This window comes from Octopus bimaculoides, chromosome 15 (assembly GCF_001194135.2).
Source record: "Octopus bimaculoides isolate UCB-OBI-ISO-001 chromosome 15, ASM119413v2, whole genome shotgun sequence".
In the NCBI taxonomy this organism is placed as follows: Eukaryota; Metazoa; Mollusca; class Cephalopoda; order Octopoda; family Octopodidae; genus Octopus; species Octopus bimaculoides.
In genome coordinates this window covers 14,426,853-14,444,454 of record NC_068995.1, presented here as the reverse complement: position 1 = coordinate 14,444,454, position 17,602 = coordinate 14,426,853, and the positions used below count along the sequence as shown (strand labels likewise).

Here is a 17,602-nt window from a genome sequence, read left to right as displayed (position 1 = left end):
TTATATAGATCCACAGGGTAAACCTAACCCTAACTCAAACCCTAACCCTAACCCTAAACCTAACACTAGTTTTGTGAGATTTGGCTGTTATTTCTAGCATGTAAATAGCCTGCTTGGTGGTGGTGGTGGGGTAATTGAAATTTTTCAAACAATTTTTTTTCAGAATCGGAATCTCCATAGCCTAAAACGTGGGATTCCGTAAAAAAAAATTAATAAATAAGGCGGGGGGGAGGTTCAGATTACATATAGTCTACCGTTCTGTCCATATCCAATACCGTCCATCAACATCATTTATCATGACACCTGATTAATGAAGGACGACATCAGATTTATCTACATCCAGTCTTTCCTAACACCACCCATACACTTTCTCTTCTATTCCCATGTCACTCTCACTGATTCACTCCGCATCCTCTCCTACAATCGCAACAATTCATGCACTTTCTCTAGTCAATCTCCCTGAAAGAAACCAACGTAATTTTTATTGTCTCTCTCTTTCACTACTTCCTCCGCTTTACCTTCCTCTTTGCTTCTATCACTATTTCCCCACTCATACTCACGCTCTCACTTATTCCACACACTTGATAATCACTGCCTATTCTACTCACCCTCTTCGTTACATTTGCATTGAACGAAGAGAAACAACAGAGAAAAGAGAAGATTCTGTAGTTCTATAGACGACAAGGCGGCTTCAGATGTGCTGGTACCCAATTAAAATGCACCTAATGTACTTCATAAAATGGTTATTAAACAAACAAAAACAATCATCAACACTACTTAAATACAGAGGTCCCGATGAATCTACGTAGCGATATGAAGGGGAGGTAATCTAGTTTTACCAAAACTACTGTTAATGTTTTAAGGTTAGGGCTATGGGAAGTCACTAGTTTTGGTAAAACTAGATTACCTCCCCTCTATATCGTTACGTAGATACATCGGTACCTCTATTTAAATGGTGACCAATGTGCGTCATCATTAATATTAAACGTCCATTTTCTATGCTGGCATGGGTTGGACGGCTTGACAGGAACTGAACTGGCAAGGCCAGGGGCAGCACCAAGTTCCATAGTTTGCTTTGGCTTGGTTTCTACAGCTGGATGCCCTTCCCAATGCCAACTGTCTTACAAAGTGTACAGGCTACCTTTTTACATGGCACTAATATAGAAGAGAAACAAATCTTTAGTCTTGCAGATGACATAATGACTTCTCTAGTGCTGGTGCCAAAATATAATGTGCCCACTACACAAGGCAAAATGACCTGGTGTTAGAAAATTTCCCTCAACAAATTCCGTCTGACCCATCAAGCATGAAAAAGTGGACATTAAATGATATATATGTATAAGGTCACTGCCATTTACCATTACCAACACGGTCACTACTACTACAACAACCAACAAAAAATGCTCCCACGTGGACTGTTGACACCAGTAAGGAACAATTATGAACTTTTCATTTAATTTCATTTTTTTAAATATGTATTTTTGATAAGGTTCGTTTTTTCAAGAACCGAAACATGTTAAAAATATCTGACAAAATTATAAATTAAAATTCATCTTTTATATATTGGCGTTTTCAAACTTCTTTTTTATAAATATATATATATCTATATATATATATATATATATATATATATATATATATATATATATATATATATATATATATATATATATATAATGTATTATTGTAAGGAACCTGGTGTAGATCCTGGCCTTGCCAGTTCCTGTTGAGCTGTCTAACCCATGACAGCATGGAAAACGGAAACCTGTTTTCCATGCTGGCATGAATTAGATGGCTCGACAGGAACAGGCAAGGCCAGAGTCTACATCAGGTTCCTTATATTGATATAAATATTATATATATACATATATATAATGTAGATCATGATCATTTAATGTCCACTTTTTCATACTTGATGGGTCAGACGGAATTTGGTGAGGGAGATTTTCTACAACCAGATGCCCTTGTTACCAAGCCTCACCTGCTTCCAAACAAGGTAATATTTTCCTGTGGCCAGACATGTTTTTCATGGAAGATTAGAAATGAATAACATTAGTTGTATGATGGGGATGTTCGTTTACAACCATCACATACGACACAGGGACACACACACACACTCATATATACATAGTTACATACATTCATACACACACAGATACACTGAAAAAAGAAACAAGAAAAGACAGGTGACAAACAAATAGTCTTACCTGAAAGCCTAAATCAATCAAAGATTTCAAGAGTGTATTGATCTTAGGATGAACAACAAAATGTTTGTTATTGAATTTCTGGTGATCAAATTTGGAGCCTTTCATAGGATTAATATCAAACAAACACCTATCAAAGAAGAAACAAAAATTGTAATTTAGTGATATTTTTTAGCCTGTTAGATCTGAAATGAATAATATGACCCCTTGAATTTAGAATAAGTCCTTGCCCAGACTTGTGCCCCTCTGAGGCACAAGTCCTGGCAAGGTTGTTTGTGGAAGTGCAGCAGTCGCCCATGCATACCAGACTCCCCTCTCCACACCAACAATGATGTTTCCAACTGTGAACTATCCAAGACCAATTTATTTAAAGTGTTCTGTCTCTTTTAGGACAATATGGTTTGATTTGAGGTTTTCGAGTTTAGCATTGCTTACTCTTTACTCTCATTTACTCTTTTACTTGTTTCAGTCATTTGACTGTGGCCATGCTGGAGCACCGCCTTTAGTCGAGCAAATCGACCCCAAGACTTATTCTTGGGAAGCCTAGTACTTATTCTATCGGTTTCTTTTGCCGAACTGCTAAGTTACGGGGGCCGTAAACACACCAGCATCGGTTGTCAAGCGATGTTGGGGGGACAAACACAGGCACACAAACATATACACACACACACACATACATATATACGACGGGCTTCTTTCAGTTTCCGTCTACCAAATCCACTCACATGGCTTTGGTCGGCCCGAAGCTATAGTAGAAGACACTTGCCCAAGGTGCCACACAGTGGGACTGAACCCAGAACCATGTGGTTCGTAAGCAAGCTACTTACCGCACAGCCACTTCTGCGCCTACTCTCTTGGCAACTCCTACACTTTATTGCCAAGAAATATTGGCCTTGCCTTTCCTCCAACCCAGGTAGAACCAAGTAAGAACCACCATTGTTTTTTTCCTGTTGCTTTCACAGATTCCCATGACTTTCTGTTATCATCCAATTCCATTATTATGAATTTGAATTGAGAGCTTGAGTCACAGAGAATCTTTCATTAGCTGATTACACAACCATGGACACCACTTCTATGGTTGTGTTGCAACTACTCTCTTGATAGAGCTTAGTGACCCTGACCATTGATCTTGGATTCCTCTGCTCAGCATCAATGTAAGAAGCCCCATTGGCTCAGTTGAGCTCTTCTGTTATCTCTTCCCAATCTGCCATACTTGTAGTCCCATGATTTCACCATATCCCTGGCAGGGTGGCTGAATGATTATCATGCCTTGCTAAAGGGCACCCTGTAACTATGCAAGGCATAGTCATCACTCTGTGAGGCATTTTCTAATACCCACATACCCAGAAGGACCACCTAATGTGGCTTCAATCAGTTTTGTTGGATCACATTGTCAGTAACAACAGATGCATGCCATCCATGTATTAATATATGATCCAGTAAATGTTTTGACACTTCACATGCATAAGCAACAATGAAAAGCAGTTTCTTAGTATCTCTTATTGTTAAGAAGTTGGTAACAAACCTTTGAACAAATTCCAGTGTTGAAGGTGCCTCTTGATTGTAGCAGATGTTGAAGCAGTAGTAAGATGCGAACATCATACAGAGACCAGTTACGAAACTAGTGATCTGTTCATTGACAACAGTACCATCAACACAAAGCAGAAACTTACAGGAATTCAACAATGAATCACCTAAAATTGAAAAACAAACAAACAATAAATAAACTAAAAAGTAAACAAATAACACATATGATAAACATGTAATAAAGTAAAATATTCAACTCTAAAATCATTGTTAATCGTTGTTGTCATTGTCGTCATTGAGGCTGATTTTCCACAGTTAGATGCTCTTCCTGTCACCAACCCTCATCTGTTTCTAGGCAAGGCAATATTTCCCCCATAACTAGACATGTTTTTGTAGAATATTGGAAATGAATGACATTGCTTGTGTGACACTGACAATCAATTACAACTGTCACATGATGTTTAAACAAGGAGATACAAAACATACACGCCCACATTATATATATATAGAGAGAGAGAGAGACACACACACACTGTCAAGGCTTTCGTTGGTCTGAGGCCATAGTAAAGGACACTTGCTGAAGGTTTTGTGCTATGGGATTGGACCTAAAACCTTGTGGTTGAGAAGTAAACATTTTGACTGAACAACCACACATGTGCATATATATATATATATATATATATTAATCATTCAAGCATACATGTGCATACAGACACACAAATGCATATAGATGTGCACATATATATATACACACACACAGACCAAACATAAGTGTTTATATGAATGAACAGTAGATATATAACAAACAAACTAATGCAGTTAAAGAAAACCAAGGAATAATAACAAAAAAAATACTCATGGATAGTTAAAAGACATCATATAAAAAAATACATGATTAATATAATTTTAATTATAAATATGTAAGAACATACATACCGCAGGCAATGAGACATGGAGTTTCGGGAATGTTGGAGGATTCTAAGTCGGTTACAGTATAATTCACCTATGTAAGAGAACAAAGAAGGAAAAGATAAATAAACACAATATGAATAATATATATATTAATATATGTGTGTGTGTGTGTGCATATTTTTGCACACACACATGCAAACATATGTAGATATCATCGTCATCATTTAATATCCATTTTCCACACTGACATGGATCGGACAAATATATATGTATAGATTATTAATTCAAGGTCCAAGAGTTTCATGCCTTGGTACTTTAAGTGTCAGTGCACAAAACTCTCAAACCTTGAGTCACTCTGTTACTTCTGCTTGGATTTTCAGGAGCCCAATAATGACAGCTCTGTTGATTCACCATGCCACTGAGATGAAAATAAGCTTCATCAGTCATTAACAAAAAGGGGTTGTCATTTGTCTCTAAATTTGCATCCATCTGACATGCGAAGTTAAGCCACTGTGCATAGCCCCATGGTTTCAACTGTTACCCAATGACCAATTTGTATGGGTAGAAATTCAGGTCCTCATGCAAAATACGCCTTACTGATCAATTATCAATGTGAAGTTTATTGGAATGTCTCCAAGCAGAGTGATTCGGACTCTGTATCAAAGCTTGTCTGACACATTCCACATTTTCCAGGGTTCGTACCATTTGTGGCACCCCCACCAGTCTCCTATTCATTAGTGTGCCTCATGTACGAAATGCATTCACCAAATGTAGGATTGTGTTATAGGTGGGAACAGCCTGGTTTTGGTGAATATTGAAGTGGTGCTGAAACTCACGCTGAACTGCTCTGACACTCATCATTCTTCATGTAACTGTCATAGGCAAACACACAATTCTCTATCATCCACAGCACCATAGCTTCACCTGAAAAGAAAAAAAATGTAAAGACACCATGGACCAAATGGTACCTGTCAAACATATGTCTCTTTCCCTGGGGCTGAGTAATAGATATTTCAAAAACGTCCATTCTTTCTGCCCTGTACATATAAACATTCATATATGGGTCTGCTCAATCAGGATTGTCTTAAAGCTAAACACCAACAACAACACACTGTATTGTAAACCCTTACAACCAACTTTAAGTTCTGTAACAGTACAGAACAATAACAGTACAGAACAATAAAATATATTACCTAACTGGTATTGGAAGGGGTGGTTGATATAATGAATTAAAAACCTTTGAAGATGATGCCACAGCATAGTCACAGTCCAATGACTGACACCAATAAAAGAATAAAAGAACAACAGGAATAGAATAAAAATACAATACTAACTGGTACAAGAGGAAATAGATGTTGTATATCTTCACCGAGATATACCATTATAAGTTGCATCATTAATGCAACATTGATATCATTCTCAGAGTTTTGTTTCTCACATTTCTTGTAGTTGGCAGCTGTTTGGAGAATCTGTTCTATATCGGTTATGTTAGTCATTAAAAAAAGTGATTTCATTACATTAATTATTGTTTCCACTTTACTATTGTTGAGAAAGTCACTCATAACACTTTTCATGTCGATTGTGGTCAGTTCTTTGAAATGAACCATTAGCCCAATTTCTTCAAAGAGAAAAGGCCAGTCTTTGTGTAATGTGGTGATGGAAGCACCATTATTGATGTCTTTTCTCTGGAAAAAGAAAGTAGTTATCATGTCTTTTTCCACAAATTCAACATCCCACTTTGTGTTGTAGATGCTCCGTAGTAAATCCTGTTTCATTCTCAGGCTCCATTTTGTTTCGTTTGCGGGTAATTTTAGTGGCTGCCAATTAATGCAGCCATAGTTATTCAATAACTTACTTGATTTCTGATTGCCAGCATCAGATTTTTGCTGAGTCTTAGTCCAAGACATTAACTTCTTTTGGTAAAGGAACTGTCCTCGGTCAAACCGATTGATATTTTCAACACGAGATTGCAACTGTTTCAAAATGGCGTCAAAACCAGTTTGTCTACCATTGGAATTTAGTGCATCGTCCATCAAGGATTCAGGGTATTCGTTCACCATTTTATGTGCAATGAAAAACAACTGTCTTCGGTTTGGTCTCGCACAGAATTTTATTGCCTCTGCAACAACAACACGAATCATCTCTCGACGAAGGTTTGATTCTGGGCGTTGTTTGTTCTTCAAAGCGTGAATAAGGGCTGGAGGCATTTTATCAATGGGGATCTGAAAATTTTGGACCCATTCTGAATTTTCATCAGCAAACATATTGGAATTGTTGTCAGGATATAATCCAAGAGGTGAATTAACTGAAAACACATCCATGGGTTGTTGTTGCTGCTGCTGTTTATCATTGTTTATATTTGCTAGAGGTAATAATTCAGATGTGTGGGTCATCAGACTGTTGTCTGACATCTTGTCAAAACTTTTAGAATTCAAAGTCTCTGATGTAGTTGAACAGTTGCTATCATCACTAACAATAATAGGATCAGCTGCAGACAATTTTGGTTCAGTGTTTTCCGTATTCCATCCAGCATTATCGATTGTAGGCTGTGGTGATATCTCAACTACTTCTTTTCTGTCTCCGCCATAAACTGAACATAGACGAGTGAGAGAAGACAAGCTAGGACTGATGCCTTTAGAACTGTTATCATCTCTTTCAAGCGATGATGCCATCAGAGAAAGTTTGTCCCGTTTCGACTGACTCCTTACCCTTACTCTGTTGACACCAGAAGAAATATCTTTCACAGAATTATTACCTGCAGGGAGGTTTGGGGCCACTTCAACAACCTGAGTCGATGGCAGAATAACATTGTTCATATTACTGTACTGTGGTATGTTGCGGTTCTGATAATGAGTTACATTAGACAGCTGAGGACTGGACTGATTGGTAGGAGATGAGCCAGACATACTGAGAGAGAGAAGAGGTGAAGTGTTATTATGTGGATACATGATGGAGTTGTGTGAGTTTTCTACAATAGCTTGTTTTGATACATTTGACGTGGTCATTTTAGGTAGGGGAAGTTGAACACAAACTCCTGAAGTTGGCAATGAACTATGTAGGTTTCCTATCACAGGTTGTTGTAAGTTGTTATTCTGGAAAGGTGCTCCAATCTTTGATATCATATTCTGTATTTGACCAGGTAAAGAGTACAGAGTAGTTGGTGTTTGGTTCAAGTCAACTAAAAGAAAATAAAAGGTCAGATATTAGTTGTATGATGAAGGATACAAAATATTAATTTACATTAATTCTTCTCATACAAACTCACCTGAGACTACCCCCACTCCTAAAATTGCCTCTAATTACATTGGGTTTAAATTTTGGCACAAGGCCATCAATTCTGGGTGGGGGTAAGGCGATTACATCGACCCCTGTGCTCAATTTGTACTTATTTTATCGACCCCAAAAGGATGAAAGGCAAAGTTGACCTGCACAAAATTTGAACTCAGAATGAAAAAACAGATGAAATACCACTAAGCATTTTGCCCCGTGTAATAATGATTCTACCAGCTTTCCACCTTACTGCCTCTAATTATATTAATTCATTTGATACTCATCTGAGACCACCCAAGAAGGCTTCTGTTTCTCTAATTTTAAAATGTTTATTCTTAAATTAAATTAAATCTTTTCATCTTAATACTATATATAAGGCAGTGAGCTGGCAGAATCATTAGCACACGAGACAAAATACTGAGCAACATTTTGTCTGTCTTCACATTCTGAGTTCAAATTCTACCAAGGTTGACTTTGCCTTTCATCTTTACGGGGTCAATAAAATAAATACCAGTTGAGCACTGGGGGTGATGTAACTGACTTACCCCTTCCCTGAATTTGCTGGCCTTGTGCCAAAATGTGAAACTATTATTATATAAGTATAATTTTTTTAAGTCATATTACATGAAACATCAGCTTCATGAAAAAGATATGTTTACTAAATTCTTCCAAATTTCAAGATTATTTTCCAAATTAGGCTGTGAATTTCATTGCAAATATATATAGTCATGAAAGGTTTAATGATAGAAAATATTAACTGACACACTTTTATGAAACACAAATATATATATATATATGGACATAATTGGATTCAATCCCACTGTAGCCCTGGATTATGTGAATGGATTTGGCAGATGAAACTGAAAGCAGCTTGTAGTAAATATATGCATGTGTGTGTGTGTGTACCCTTGTCTATATATCACATGATGGTTGTAAATGAATATCATCATGATGCAAGAGAGGTTGTTTGTTTCCAGACTTCTGTGACAAACATGACTAGTCAAAGGGAAATATTTCTTTGCTTAGAAACAAGTGATGCTTGATGACTGGAAGGGCATCTAGTTAAAGAAAATTTGCCTCAGCAAACTTCATCTGACCCATGCAAGCATCGAAAAGTGGACATTAAATTATGAGGACAATGATTGAAATATTGAGACTGGTATCTTCAATTTGGTTGTTATAGTTACAATGTTTCAGCCATTTTAAACCCCAATCTTCTTCAGATGCTTGCCCAGTTTGGTAATATTTGCAGAATTTTGAACAAAATCCTTTATAAAATCCACTGGCAGACTGTTCTCATTTCTTTGTCCATTCCAAGGACATTCTCTCATTCAAGTTGTTTTTCTACTTGTGATGTCACTTATTTATTCCACTAGAATTAGAGTTTGTTTTGTTATGTATTGTTTCAACAAACGCATGGATTGAACCCACACCCATTAGCTTTAGCTTTAAGCCTTCCACTGCCATCAATGACTTTCTCTCCAACGGTTTTACCTCTAGGCTGTCTTTTCTGCTTCTCTCCAGCTGGATCCCTGCTTTATCAAAAGCACTGAATCCACTGATTACTGAAAGAAACAAGATTCTTCTCCCAGATCTTGCTGGGTTTGAACTGTCATTTGATATTTCTGTGACTTTGTGTTTCTTTAGGTAGGGGTGTTGGCCTTAAGCAAACCCATTTTTACCTCTGGGGAAAAGGTAGTCTATATTAGTTTGGCCCCTATCCTTCGACATGTCCAGCATGGAAGGCTCAATCAGAAGCTTGTGTTCCTCTGACATAGCTCTCAGAGTCACTGAGGCACTTTACCATTTAGCATTTAAACTGGCCATATCAGGCCCAAATATTTTACCTGTTTTATGTTCAAACTGACCAAATCAGGCCTCTCACACCTACCTTACAATGTCATTCTAAAATTATACAATCACATCATTGAAATCTCATAACTTCAAGACAATGTATGCTAAATTCAAAACCGTATGAATAAATAAGGATTACATTTGACAAAGTAATCTGAATGTTAAATGGTTAAGCCACCACACAGCAACAAGGACCCAACTTATATACAATGCTTCAATACTAAAATAAGAGATAGGTTCATCATAGTTGGAATGCTTTTGATCATAAGTTTTCTAAACAAAAAACAACAATAACATGACACGAATACAGAGCTTATTTGCTTAAAAACAATATAAACATATTTACGTTTGGTTTGTTGAAGAAGTTTGCGTATCTGGATTGGTTTCAGAACTGATGAAAGATCTGAAGCTTCAACATACTGCAGGTCCTCAAGAGTTTCCACGCCAATGTCCCTCAGGGTTTTTGCAAGAGTTTTTACGCCTGAAATAGGCTGTGTTGGTAAGGCTTTTGAAATGCATTCTTCCAAGGGGTCTAAACATTCTGAAGCCATTATGCCAATGGAATTCCTGAAAAATTAAAGCAAATATTATTATAAGTTATATTTTATATATTATAAATCTGTAAGGTGGCTAGGTGGCAGAATTGTTAGGATGTCTTACAAAATGCTTAGTGGCATTTTGTCTATTTTTAAGTCCTGGGTTCAAATTCTGCCAAGGGTGACTTTACTTTTCATCCTTTCAGGGTTGATGAAATAGTACCATTCAAGCACTGGGGTCAACGTAATAATATAAATGATATATAAATATATGCATATATACGTACATACCTACATATATATGTATATATACATGCATATATGGGTACAGGACATCAACAAAACGTAGAAAAACTGAGAAAGGAGAACATAAGAAACAAAAACATAGAAAACGAACTTTTTTTCGAACAACGAAAGAAACAAACAGAGAAACGAAACAAGTAACATAAAAAAACATTCCCTTCATCAGTTGTCCCCTGTTTTATTTTCTCTATGTTTCGAAGGTAGGGACAAGACGCGACTTTGTTAAAACAGTCCTTCCCGCAAAGCAAATTAGATAAAATTTGGAATTTATTGCGGAGGGTGAAAGTGGTAATAAAAACAGGACAGTGAGAAGAAAACAGTAAAAACAAATGGTGAGGGCTGTTAAGCCAAGATGATGTGTATATATATATATATATATATATATATATACATACATACATACTTACTTAGAAGAGGATGCGTGGCATTCAATCATATAATAATATGAATAATATATAAACAGAGCAGACGGTATTGTATCAAACACATTTATCTATTTACTTATTTTAGAATTTAACGAAAGAGATGCTATTTAGTCGGTCGACGTGCATGAAATAGCTGCAAAATCTCCCTCAAATCACACCTTATCATCTTTAAAAATGAAGAATCATATGAACCGTTAGAGCATCGGACGAAATACTGTACCTTTATAATCACCATTAGACTCATCCAGCTCTTTCCGAATCCTCTGTACTGTCCTCAGATTGGCACCCAAACACTCTGAAATGTTCATATTGGAGCTTCCGTTGCAAATGCCAAGCAGTACAGAATGTCATTACCAGATTTCTGGCAGAGTGAATTGCGTCATGGTGCTGTTTTTCTCAAAGACAGTGCCCAGCTGACCCTACTATACTGTGTAGTTGACAAAATCAAAAACAAACATTGCGCATGCATGAAATTAAAAAGAATATAAATAGGCAACAATTTATCCATCACATCCTTGTACCAGTAGATCACTAAGAACACCGTCTGAGCGTGATCATTGTCTGGCTTCCGTGCCGGTGGGACGTAAATAGCACCATTTGAGCGTGATCGTTACCAACGTCGCCTTCCTGGCACTTGTGCCGGTGGCATGTGAAAAGACATTCAAGCGAGTTCGTTGCCAGTAGCGCTGGGCTGGCTCCTGTGCAGGTGGCACGTAAAATACACCACTTTGAGCATGGCCATTGCCAGTACCTCCTGACTGGCCTTCATGCCGGTGGCACGTAAAAGCACCCACTACACTCTTGGAGTGGTTGGCGTTAGGAAAGGCATCCAGCTGTAGAAACTCTGCCAAATCAGATTGGAGCCTGGTGTAGCCATCTGGTTCACCAGTCCTCAGTCAAATCGTCCAACCCATGCTAGCATAGAAAGCGGACGTTAAACGACGATGATGATGACAATGATAACGGGCTCCCACACAGTTTCGTCTACCAAATTCACACACAAGGCATTGGTCAGCCCAAAGCTGAACCTGACACCGTGTCATTGCAAAGCAGGCTACTCAACCACATAGAACAAACATACTGCACATTGTAGATATCATCTTCATGCTATTTAAAAAGGTGCAGGTGTGGTTGTGTTGTAAGATGTTTGCTTTGGAACCACATGGTTCCAAGTTCTGTCCCACTGCGTGGCACCTTGGCCAAGTGTTTTCTACTATAGGCTCAGGCAAGCTAAACCCTTGCAAGTGGATTTCATAAACGGAAACTGAAAGAAGCCTAATCGTGGGGTCAATTTCTTCGACTAACACCCTTTAAGGCAGTGCTCCAGCATGGCCACAGTCAAATGACTGAAACAAGTAAAAGAATAAAAGAAAGAATATATATATATATATATATGTAGAATATGAATAAGTAACAAAGATGTACAGGTGTCAATTCATTACGGCCGTTTCAAGTCGCTCCATTTAATTGATTGATGAAAATATTACGTGCGTTTACGCAGTACCAGAACGGATGGTTTTTAAATGGCACCGACACCTGTATATGTAGAAGACAGCCATTTTACTTAGCTTGATGCATTTTATCAAGTACAATAAATCGCCGCATCTCCCAGTCCTTTGTCATTTCCTCAGTGAGGCCCATCATGCAAAGATCCTTTCTCACCACTTCGTCTACCCCTTCCACAGGTACTCTCCACAATTAGAGCTTGGCACTTCTTTATGCAACTGTCTTCATCTATACGCATCACATGACCAAACCAGCAGATTCTTCTCTCTTGCACACAATATCTGGTGCCTCTTGTACCCAGAAGAAAAATATTTTCAATTTCTAATAAAAACGAAAGGTCTCCTTTATACATTTGTAATTTGATCTATTCGGAGAACTGCAATGTCGTATGATTCCTCTGTTCACAGGATGGAACAGAGAAAGCATATAGGATACATTTTCCAACATTTTTCATTCTTCTTATTAGGTGTACTAACAGGATGTTTATCTTTGTTGACAAAACGGATATCAAAAGGACCCACATCATATAAATCCTATAGTCCATAGGTTATATAATGTATGTGAAGAAATTGTTTAGCGTTACCTAGATGGTATTGTACGGAATCGCACCCATGCAGGTGGCATATAAAAAAGCACCCAGCACACTCTGTTAAGTGGTTGGTGTTAGGAAGGGTATCCAGCCATAGAAAGTTGGAGTCTAGACAGCTCCCTGCTAGCCACCTCCATGTCAAACCGTCTAACCCATGCCAGCAGGGAAAGTGGATGTTAAATGATTATGATGATTACAACAATTTGAAAGAAACCGTTCCCATCAGATGAATGCATAGACTTCAGGCATAAGGGATAAACCATTTTTTAACAAATTTACATCAATAATAGAAACCAAAATATTTACATTGATTCTTTCTGACGATGCCCCAGCATGGCCGCAGTCAAATGATTGAAACAAGAGACAAAGATAAATAAAATCATGGGATTTCACTACAATTTATTTTCACTTTTTTAGTTGATTAAATTGCTTGTAAACCCATATCTTTCCGAATGAAATCATCCCTCAAGCACCACCGAGAAAGGGAAAACAAAATTTGGGGCCAGGATATACCCAATTTACCGAAACTGAAATTTTGAAAAGCTGTTTTTTTTTTCTTGGGTGTTGGGGGCGCAAAATTGAAATATCTGTTGTTGAAAACAACACGACGAAGAAATTTTGAAGGAGAGAAAAAAAAAGGTGGGATGTTGCGTGATAGCAACACGTCAACCCCTAAAACAGGCATAGGCAATCTGCAGGACTTCTTGAATGGCACGCCTAACGAAAAATTACCGAGTTTTTCTTTTTCTTTCTTTTTTTTTAATAATGCGGCCCGCTTCTCGAAAGAGGTTGCCAACGCTTGCCTCAAGTATGACTGAAAAATGTGGTTGCTATTTCTAGCAATTGGTGCAACAGCCGTGGTTTTCAACATCCCCGTGATATCACCCTATCTCCTTATGCCTTAGAATATAGTGACACCTTTATTGACGTTTTTTTTTTTTGTCAATAGTGTCATTTAAATATAAAATTTTGTAAAATCTTGTGACATCCTTTACAAACTACACCTCACTTAAAAACCACAGGCTTAGAAGCTACTTGTTATGAGTTCCATATTTATGTATGAGACATTGTAAGTTTAGTAGCGTGGATGATAAAGGCGACAACGGTCCAAGTAGAAATCCGTACGTCATCTCTACACTTGCTTGAAAAAGCTGTCAAATTTCTTTTCAAATAACATCTAACTGTCTTAAATAGAGCAAGGGCACAGGCAAAAAATGAGGGATGGTTACTGCTGGTATGCCTTTAATTACAACAAGCCTGCTCAACAAGTCATGAGCCAGATTCGGGTGGGAGGAAATGGCAGGGATGATTATTCAAATAGGGACATATATGAGTAGACACCGTTTACATGTTTATTGTCCGTAAATATAGTGAGAAAGGTGAGGGCCGATATACACGTTTGTTATTCAAACAGTCAGTCTTCGAAGTCACTTGTTACTTTACTGTTATATTTCACTCTCCGTTATGGTAAATGCAGAGGAGACGAGGAGTGTAAAAAAAAAACAAACATCAAAGCTTACATGAAATACCGAAACGGAAACCAAACATTGTGTACTTTCATTTAATTAGAAACAACATTAATTTTAGAATGTGATTCTGTAAAAGAATCATCAGAAACTTGCTTCATTTCGTCACGCCACAGATATTCGAAAACGTCCCAAGTACCACGTGGCATTCTTTTAAATTTTCTTTCCGTGGCGATTCCATAAACATTCAATATTGTGTTTATGTATCATATTGTTCTCGAGCTAATATATTTTCATTTATGTTTCGAATGTCTGTGATGTGATTAAATGAAATGAGAGCCAGGAAATTGCATTGTTCCCAAATTTCTGCAACATCTTATAATTAATGTGGTAATTACGTGTTTTTATTCCCTCGTAATAAGCATGGTTTTAAAATGACCTCATATGTATTGCCTCTTATACATCAATACAACATCAATGTTGTTTTCAAAGCTTTTAAGGTTCTCGTTCACATCATTAAAATCAATGTTTTCAATGTTGTTCCTAAATAAATACTTATAAGTTACCTAAATGTGTTTTTAGTTTGTTTTTTCTCTCTCTCTCTCTCTCAAATTGAATGTAAACATTTGGTTTTCGTCTTCAATATTTCTCGTAATCCTTGTTTCAAATACACACCTCCTCGGAAACACGCCGTGCTTCTTACACATGTCCCTCGGTTACTACTAAACCTCACTTCTTTTTCTTTTCGTATATCTTTTTTAGGATTATTAATAAAATAATTATGTCTTAGCTACTTCGATATCCTAAACTCTCTTGACCAATACCGAAGGAATGCCTAGATGTATTTAGAAAAGTAATTAAAATTTAAACATATAAACATTTGTTATTCTTTCATAATTTGGTCGGGTGGCTTGTCCCAGAAAAATTTGAATGTAAACGTAAACAATCGTAAATATCCATGAAAAATAATATTTTTAAAAACGGTCATCAGACATAATCCTTATATTTATGCAAGGGAAAACTAACTGCACGCCAACTAATTATCCTTTTTTTTTATAGTTTTATGAGAAAATTTAGGAATACACTTCTACCAAGATCTGTTATTACTATTGTTTCGTGCATAGGTTTGATGCTGCTGTATTATGGGGAGAAGATGTTGTGACTTCCATGCCTGTTCCAAATGCATCTGTATTGTTCTATATTATTCCTTTTGGAAATAAAAAGCCACACTTATGAGGGGGACGGGTACAGCCAACTAGATAGATTTCAGTGTAGTCAAATTCTAAATGTTTGGCAAAAACGAAGGAAATTGTCAATATTTACAGTATTGAATATTTATTTATTCATTCATAATTTTTAGGTAATTTTTCGATATAAAAATGCGATTGTATTAAAAGTAATAAAATGAACCTACTGCTGCTACAATAATATGGTTCCTTATAGTTTGCATGCGAAGTTGACAAAAATGACGGAATATTTTCTTCGTATGAAATAAACTAAAACACACGAGATACAAAAGGTAAGGTGGATATAAATAGAGAAGAGGAAGTAAATTACGACATTTTCCCGGTCATTTATTTGGATTATGTCAAACGAAGAAACAGGTTCGCCGACGTCAACTGGTCAAACGAGGTGAAAATGGGCGACCTCGAAATAGTCAATTATGATAACGATACAATGCTCCACAATTGGAGTAAATTTTCATCAATATTTTTTTGTTTAGCAAATTAAGAAAAAAATTATTTCGTGTAAATTAACAAACAATTACGATAAGGTTTTTAAACTAAATGGCTTTCAAATAAACTTACCTGTGTCAAAAAATAGAACTCTTCAAATATAACTATAAGATTAGTTTCATGAAATGTTTGATGGGTTACGTATTTAATCGTTACTGAGATATTAAAAACTTGTTGAAAAAAGAAAAGAACAAAAAAGCAATGAGAATGACTATTGTCAAGAAAATAGAGAGCGAGATATATCAGAACACCACTTTCAGTAGCTCATACTACTATAGAGTATAATAACGACGGTGGTTGACCGTCAAAATGGCGCCTGTCCTGTAAGCTGTCAGTTGTTGAAGATATGACATTCGTTGTGCTGTCTGACTAACTGACAGTTTACAGTGTAATCTCTCTCTTTCTCTTTTCCTCTCTCTCTCTCTTTTCCTCTCTCTTGCTCTCTCATCGACATAAGCAAATTGTTGGCAAAGCTGTAAGACGCAATACTATATGCTCGCTTTGCATGTTGCTTAAGGCGATTTTTCAACTGACGATATGGACAAAAGAACTAGCACACACATTAGTCATCGTCGCATCGGCATATAAATAAATAACTTGATATGCTTGTTAGCGTTATAACATTTTTTTTCCGCGTTGTTTTCATAATTGCTATTGTGTGTATGCATATCTTTTATCTTCCACTTGTTGCAACCATTGGACAGCGGCCATGCTGGGGCACTCCTTGAATGATTTAGTCGAGCAAATCGATCCCAGTATTTATTAGTTTTTGTTTTTTTTTAAGCCTGCTACTTATTCTATCGGACATTTTAGCCGAACCGCTTAGTCACGCGGACAAATAAACCAACACCAGATATAAATATATATGTGTGTGTAGAGTGGTTATGGTGTTGCACTCACGATTGCTAGATCGTGGGTTTGATTCCCGGCCAAGCGGCGCCTTGTGTTCATGAACATAGCACTTCTTTTAACGTTGCTCCAGTCTTTTCAGCTATAAATGGATAACCCTGCGATGGACTATTCTTCCGACCAGAACAAGAGTTGGCCTCCTCACTTAGCTAAGCGGGGTGGCATCATTCGAAAGCTAAAACGATACAAAGCGCGTTGTGGTCAGCGATGTATAACGACATTCGATAGTCTTGACAATCACGTGATATATATGTATGTGTATATATGTGTGTGTGTATATATATATATATATATATATATATATATATATAAAGATATATATATATATATATATATTGTTTCAGTCATTTGACTGCGGCCATACT

At 36.9% G+C, this 17,602-nt stretch overlaps 1 protein-coding gene across 2 annotated transcripts in view; it reads right to left on the bottom strand.

Moving 5' to 3' along the window:
* LOC106873627 (uncharacterized) overlaps nt 1–17,265 on the bottom strand; it is a 31,817-nt gene extending 14,552 nt beyond the window's left edge. Inside the window, exons 1-6 of one of the 2 annotated variants that reach the window (XM_014921075.2) lie at nt 16,401–17,265; nt 10,114–10,334; nt 5,978–7,821; nt 4,668–4,734; nt 3,730–3,898; nt 2,208–2,334 (exon numbers count right to left, since the gene is read on the bottom strand). In XM_014921075.2, the coding sequence (XP_014776561.1) occupies nt 2,208–2,334; nt 3,730–3,898; nt 4,668–4,734; nt 5,978–7,821; nt 10,114–10,318 (2,412 nt within the window). In that variant the 5' untranslated portion in view covers nt 10,319–10,334; nt 16,401–17,265. Of the gene's footprint in view, nt 1–2,207; nt 2,335–3,729; nt 3,899–4,667; nt 4,735–5,977; nt 7,822–10,113; nt 10,335–11,251; nt 11,777–16,400 lie in introns of those variants that run through there. The other variant, XM_052973184.1, reaches the window with a different exon arrangement.
* Between the last annotated feature and the right edge of the window lie 337 nt (nt 17,266–17,602).